Source organism: Coffea arabica, chromosome 1c, assembly GCF_036785885.1.
Source record: "Coffea arabica cultivar ET-39 chromosome 1c, Coffea Arabica ET-39 HiFi, whole genome shotgun sequence".
Taxonomy (NCBI): Eukaryota; Viridiplantae; Streptophyta; class Magnoliopsida; order Gentianales; family Rubiaceae; genus Coffea; species Coffea arabica.
In genome coordinates this window covers 10,038,006-10,044,658 of record NC_092310.1, presented here as the reverse complement: position 1 = coordinate 10,044,658, position 6,653 = coordinate 10,038,006, and the positions used below count along the sequence as shown (strand labels likewise).

General features: G+C 33.3%; 1 protein-coding gene across 1 annotated transcript; it reads right to left on the bottom strand.

Annotated features, from left to right (window-relative positions):
- Window positions 1-242: 242 nt before the first annotated feature.
- LOC113714116 (uncharacterized) lies at window positions 243-2,304 on the bottom strand. The gene is made up of 2 exons (XM_027237936.2): window positions 1,910-2,304; window positions 243-1,116 (listed from the first exon to the last, which is right to left on the bottom strand). Exon 2 carries the CDS (start codon window positions 1,078-1,080, stop codon window positions 673-675), a length of 408 nt encoding a protein of 135 aa, XP_027093737.1. The 5' UTR covers window positions 1,081-1,116; window positions 1,910-2,304; the 3' UTR covers window positions 243-672.
- Window positions 2,305-6,653: the final 4,349 nt, after the last annotated feature.

Sequence of the window (6,653 nt, the reverse complement as noted above, 5' to 3'; positions counted from 1 at the left end):
AAGGGAAAGGTTCTCTTGTATGTGCAGTGAAAAGACCAGAGATGTGGCATTTCCCCATAGTTATAGAGAACAGAACATCCATTATGACTCAAAATGAAAGGAAAAAGAACGCAAAGGACAGCAGTAACTCCCTGGTAGATGACATTATCAATTACAAGAGATCAATATTTTGTGTCCACAGATCATAGAGATGAATCAACATAACTTGGAGATTGATGAAAGCAAAAATACACTGAGAGAACTTTTCAACTTGTAACAATAATATTTCTTATTAGTCTTTCAAATCAAACAAGCAAAATATTTAGGAACTTGAGGTCATAAATTGTACAGTCTAGGACAAAAGAGGAGCATCTGCAAGAACAAAATTTGCCTTCTGGGAATTCAGCGTATACCATAGAGGCACTGATATCAAACTCTTAGAACAGAGAGAAACCACATGCGCATAATAACAGACAATTCAACTCATATCTGGGAATAAAGGTGACAGTCAGGATGGTGATGAAACCTTGATCAGTTCTGATTTTCAGTTGAAATTCACGAAGGATTTTCCGACAAAGGACTATCAAAATCACGAAAGTACAAGGAAAATAACAAAATCCAGGATCTGGCAGGAGATCTGTCTGCTTTGGTGAATAAGGAATTGACTAATCTCTGTTGCAGCAACTCCTACAGTTATTGACACTCAACAACTGCTTCAGCGGCTCGACGAGGCTTGCTTTTCCTTCTGTTCCCATTACTCCGAAAACCATTATACTTGACTGGTTCACCAGAAGCAGACAAGGTTCCGTTGCCATTTTCCTCCTTCCCTGAATCAATCTTCTCCTTTGGTAGAGAATTTCGTCTCCTCTTTTTTACATTGTCTACAGAAGAACTTTTACTCTCTTTGTTAGATGATCCAGTTTTTGTGTCGTCACTGTTTTCCAACTCTATTTTCTCAGAACCTTCTTCATCCATCTCATCTTTAAGGAGTTTCTGTGGTCTTCCCCTTCTCTTCTGAGCAGGAATTTTTTCTTCCTCCCCACTTTCATCATCATTGTTAGTCACTGTTAGCTTCTTTCCCTTTCCTCGACCTCTACCCATTACCCTCAAAGAACATCAAACACATGATACATACATCTGCCAAATGAAGAGAAGCATTTAAAAATCAACACTAACCTCTAGTTTCTATAGTAACATAGAATCACAAGAATGCATGCATATTTTGTGAACACTGGAGAAGAAATTAAAGAAAATAATTTAACAACGTATCTTGAAACTTCATACATATTCCACTCCTATGTAAACTTTATGTATACTCATATAAAAAGCTTATCAATTGAGAATCTTCCTCTGTTTAACAAGTTTCAACCTGGCTATAAAATCATATTGCCAATATGAAGAGTTTCTAAGGGAGAAAGTCAATGTGACAAGTTGCACAAATAGAAAGGATTATCTGAAATGCCAATTCAGGTGGTAAGCTGCTGAAATGAATATCACAGGTACATCCTTTTAATCAACATCTGATTAAGTAAAAGCATCTCAAGCTAATTTACTATTGAAAATGCGAGTACAATGAAACTGTCAAAAGATTAAAGGAAAAAAAATCCTACCAATTTGGAATAGACCAAGCCGAAATCCACATTTAAAAGAGTACAAAATTCTACCACAAACCTTAAATTACAACTGTTACCATGTCAAAGACAGAATTTTTCCCAGGTCGGACAGCAGAACTCAACAGTAACAGGTCTAATCAGATCATTAAGCATATGTACAAAATCATCTACAAATTCATCAAAGAAAAGCTAATAACTTGAAGCAAATTGAAATAGCCCAGATCCATAATTTCAGTGCAGCTAAGGAACTATAACCCAGAATCCAATTCAACACAATTAATTTCGCTTCCAGAGTCTCCAATACAAATTGAGCTCACCAGTTGCAAGATTAGAAGACCCATTGGTGAGAATCTCCCAAATCTTGAGATAAAACTCCAATCCACCAAGAGCCCAGATGAACTTTTCTATGACATGCTGTTAACAGCTAGGAATTGAGCAAAATGGATTGAAATATGGGTTTAGGATGAAAAATAGCAAAAGCCCAGATCAAGAGACTCTATTAGTAGTTACGACAAGTATGAACAAGAAATAGATATTGAAATTTGATGGGAAGAAGACCAGCTCAGAAGTGTGAGAAGATTGGTTTCTGCAGGGTTGGTATAGAAAGTTAGAGACAGTTGCAGTTCAAAAGTAGTGTACTGTGCAATCTGTGTTGGATATTCAGTGTATGAAGTGTGTGACTGTGTGTTTGTGTATGTGTGCGTATTTCTTCGACGTGGCGTGTGAGATTGAGAATGGATAAAAAGGGAAGGTGGAAGGGGGTACGCTCGGAAAACAGGAAAAACAATTCATTTTGTTTCCCGTAAATACCAATTCAATGATTAATAGCTAGTTTGGGAGTTTAGAATAGAAAAGAAGAGAAGAGAAAGGGTAAGTTAAAAAAGAAAAGAAAGGATGGAAAAGGACTTATTCTTTGAAAGTTTTAATAAAGAAAAGAAGGTGAGTAGGTTTTTTTTTTTTTTTTTTTGTAAGTTGAATACAAATGAAAAGAAAAGATATTTAAATAAATTACTTTTCAAATATGTTCTTTCTATAAAGTGAAAGGAGGTGTTTTGTAGTGGGGGGACTCATTGAAAATTAAAATTTTTTGTATTGAGATTTTAAAAGTAGTTTTGTCATATTCGAGAATTCACTGAGGACTTTCGCACTTTCCTTCCCTTTTTGACTAATTTTGGGCGGAAAGTTTTCCTTTACTTGAAGAGAGATAAAATCCTTCCAAATCTTTTCTTTGGTATCTTATTGAACAAAAATGGTGATATTGTTCCTCCATTGATCAAGAATTTAGAACTCGTGTGAAAGAAATATTAGATTGCATAGAGTCGATGAATGAGGTGGGTTGATTAACAATTCACAGATGAAAAATGACAAACAAATTGCCTATCTTTTCTTTAATCTCGGGAGAAATACGATCGGGGGAGCTAATTCAAACCCCTCCGGTAAAATAAGAACAGCCCCTACATTCAAACCCCCCCTTTTACCATTAGCAATTTCCTTCACATTTTTGCTCCCAGATAATGGAAAATTTTATTATCCTTTCAAAACCTTTTTGCTCTTTTCAGTTTCTTCCTCCCAAACTAGCTACAAGTGATTTTGAACAACTAGTAATATATTAAGTATACACTACTTTTTATGTTATACCACATATAATATGAATTCAAAATTTTCAAAACATGCACTTATCACACACATTCAAAGTTGTTAGTATAAAAAAAATTAATATTTATAATATGTTAAGCATAACTTTTTTATGCACTATTAGCGTCTAATTTTTTTTTTTACACTGACAGGTTTAGATCATATTACATAACATGAATTCAAAATTAAAATTCAAATTATGCATATGTGACATGACATATAAATAAAACTATTAGTGTAAAAAAATTACTACATTGTTAATACATAAAAAAGTTAATCCATATATTAATATGGGTTTGGTTAATGAGAGCACTCATTAAAAGGCATTCAAGTATTAAAATTTTCTGTATTCACACAGTAAATAAGGGGATTGGATCCTCTCTTATACATTCATTCTCGGCTTTTCGCGATGCATATTTGGCCAAGGAACACATGTATGAACTGATTATCACTGGTTGGGATTGGTTTTACTAACTATGCTTGTTTAACTTTAGTTGGAGAAGGTGCAGTGAAACATCACTAACTAACGTTGGAAACCATTGTTTTGAAACCAAACCGAACCGGACCATGGATCGGTCATAGGTCCGGTCCGGTTCATACCTCGGGTTGACTGGATTTAAAATCTGTAAAAACCATTTAAACCGTGTGAACCGGATTGAATTGTTGAACCGGTTGTTTTTTTTTTTTGTCTATTAAATTGAATATATATATATATATATATATATATATATATAAGAATAGGTTTTCCTTAACTCTAAAGACTAATTATTAAATGCCACATCCACTCACTTTCTTCTCATTTTTTGCCTCTTATCAAGTTTGCATCCCTATTTTCTATTTTCCTAACTTCCTCTAAACTCCAAACTTTTTTTTTAAGTTGCAATATCTAAATTCTAAAAACGTGAATTAAAAATTTAAACTCACAATGTCTAACTCCCATGGACGTGAATTTTGTATCATTTTAGAATATTGTGGTATTTTTGGGTTGGATTTAAAATTATTTTTTGGTAGATACAAGTGAGACTGAGATAAAATTTATTTGTTGCAACTTATAATTTAAAATTTTTATTTGTGAAAATCTAAATTCTTTGAAAATATTAAAATTTTCATCATATAAAGTTTTAAATTAGTCCATTGCATGTCTTATTTTGTACATATATATTTATATAAATTATTTTTAAAACATTCATTGAACTAGGATTGAATTGATCCGATCGGTTAAATCTCGATCGAACACCTTATCAGTTCAATTAACGGTCTGAGTTTCAAAACATTAATGGAAACTAAAAAATTTCAACTGCCATGCTTATCTATTTCAATTTCCGTAGGAATCATCTTGATGATTGTTGGTCAAAAATGAGCACCTAAACATTGCTCCTTTATTCTTTTCGTTGCTTCTATTTCACAAGTAGGTAAACACAGTTCACGCTTCCCTATCTTATAATCTACACTAAAAATTAAAAATATTTAGTAAAGTTTTTTTGTACTCCTAAAAGTGTTGATTTAATTGGACTTCAAAGAAAAAAAGTGAACGTGTAATACCAACTTCCTACAAAATCATATTGTGTATGTAATATTTGGCTAAATTGGTTAGAATTAGTTTCATAATTAATTGTTGAATTTACAGTTTTGGCTTTAGTTGAACTCATTTTTGCACTTTTTTTTGTTACAAATTGCCACTTTATACTCCCTAATAGCATTAGTGTATAGTCTAAACTAAAAAGGTTCTATGCTAAAATAATTTTCATTGAAATTAGTTTTTTTATTCATGTATGTTGAAGTAATTTTTTCATCGAAATGAGTTTATTTATTCATACTTGTAAAAGTTTTTATCTAATCTGAAAAACTTTTCAACAATTATTTTTATAAAATAGTCGAATTTACCTTAGTAAGAGAAAATACACGATCAAGAAATTGTTTTTCAATCTTATACTCAACTTTTCCAATCTTTTCGCTTTTTTAGCAAAACTCATCATCTCTCAAAAGCTTATTTCTCTATCTCTCTTAAAGGTTAGATTTTCTGTCAAAGACAATTTTTTTAAAAAAAAAAGGAATCAATTGGAACGTTAGGCACTACTTTTTTATGTTCAACCTGGTTGGCAACAAGAAAAGGCCTAGAAATTGCCATCCTTAATTCTAGAAAAACTCATAATTTGAATGGGGTTAAGAACGTGATAGCGACTTTTTAACCCCACATCTGAGGAGGGTTAATAAAGTACAAGGCATCTGGCTCGATTAGGGTTGAGAGTAATTGATTCTTTGATAATCTAATGGCATGATGCAACTACTACCGCAGGAGAAGTGGTGGCTCAGGTGGTCGGTATAGAGGATATGACCATGGTGATGGCAATAATTAACGCGATGTTAGGGCAAAGTGATCGTTCCATGACTAGAAACCATTGTCAATGTGATGGGAAAGAGATAACTTGCATTTGGTACTTATTGTTGGTTTGAGAAAGTTTGAAAGTATAAGAGCTGGATGAGTTTCTGGTGGAAGGAAAAGAGTTTTGCAAGGAATAAAAGGGTATTTCTATCAATCTATGGCCGGCCGACTCTGTTTTTATTTGCTGGAGTTTGGTCAATTGTAGGAAATTGCAAAAATTAGTAAGTCAAAGGTAGTTAAGTGCTGAAATTAATAGTTTAGAATGCAAACTACAATCTAAACATAGTTAAGGGATTGGAAGTGAAATTAACCCTATTATGAAACCGTATCCATCAACAACTCTAAATAACACACACATACACTATCTAAAGGAAACCCACAGCCCAACCCAAAAGGCATGCTGAACCACTCACAATCGATGTGGAATAGAGGAAAAGGGGGAGGGGAAACACCAAGACTATTGCCAAACCTTAAGTAATACACACACACACCACTCACAATCGTCAACGGCTTTTACCACTCCATGGTTTTCCTTATCCATCAACAACCATAAATAACACACACACACACTACCTAAGGGAAACTTACAGCCCAACCCAAAAGACATGCTGACTTTCAGGCTATACTAAGGACCTTAAATAGTACACACACACACCATTCACAATCGATGTGGGATAGACGGAAAGGGGGAGGGGAAACCCTATTATATAACCACACACCACACCTTACACTAAAAAGTTATATATTAAAATGCCAATATCATCCCTCCTACTCAAACTAGAAAATGCCATCAATATAAAAGTTTGCAAGGGACAATGTTGGCATTTTACCAAAAATTGCTGTAACATTATAATTTGTGCTTGTTTGTTTTCATATGTTATTGTTTGGGAAAAAATTGTTTACAAATTTCATAAATACGTTTCTAGTCACCTTTTTATATTTGCAATCCTCTTTTATCAATCATATGTCATATTACAAAAAAAAAAAAAAAAAAGGAAAGAAAAAAGAGTGGCTTATAAGGATTATGTGTGTGTGTGTGTGTG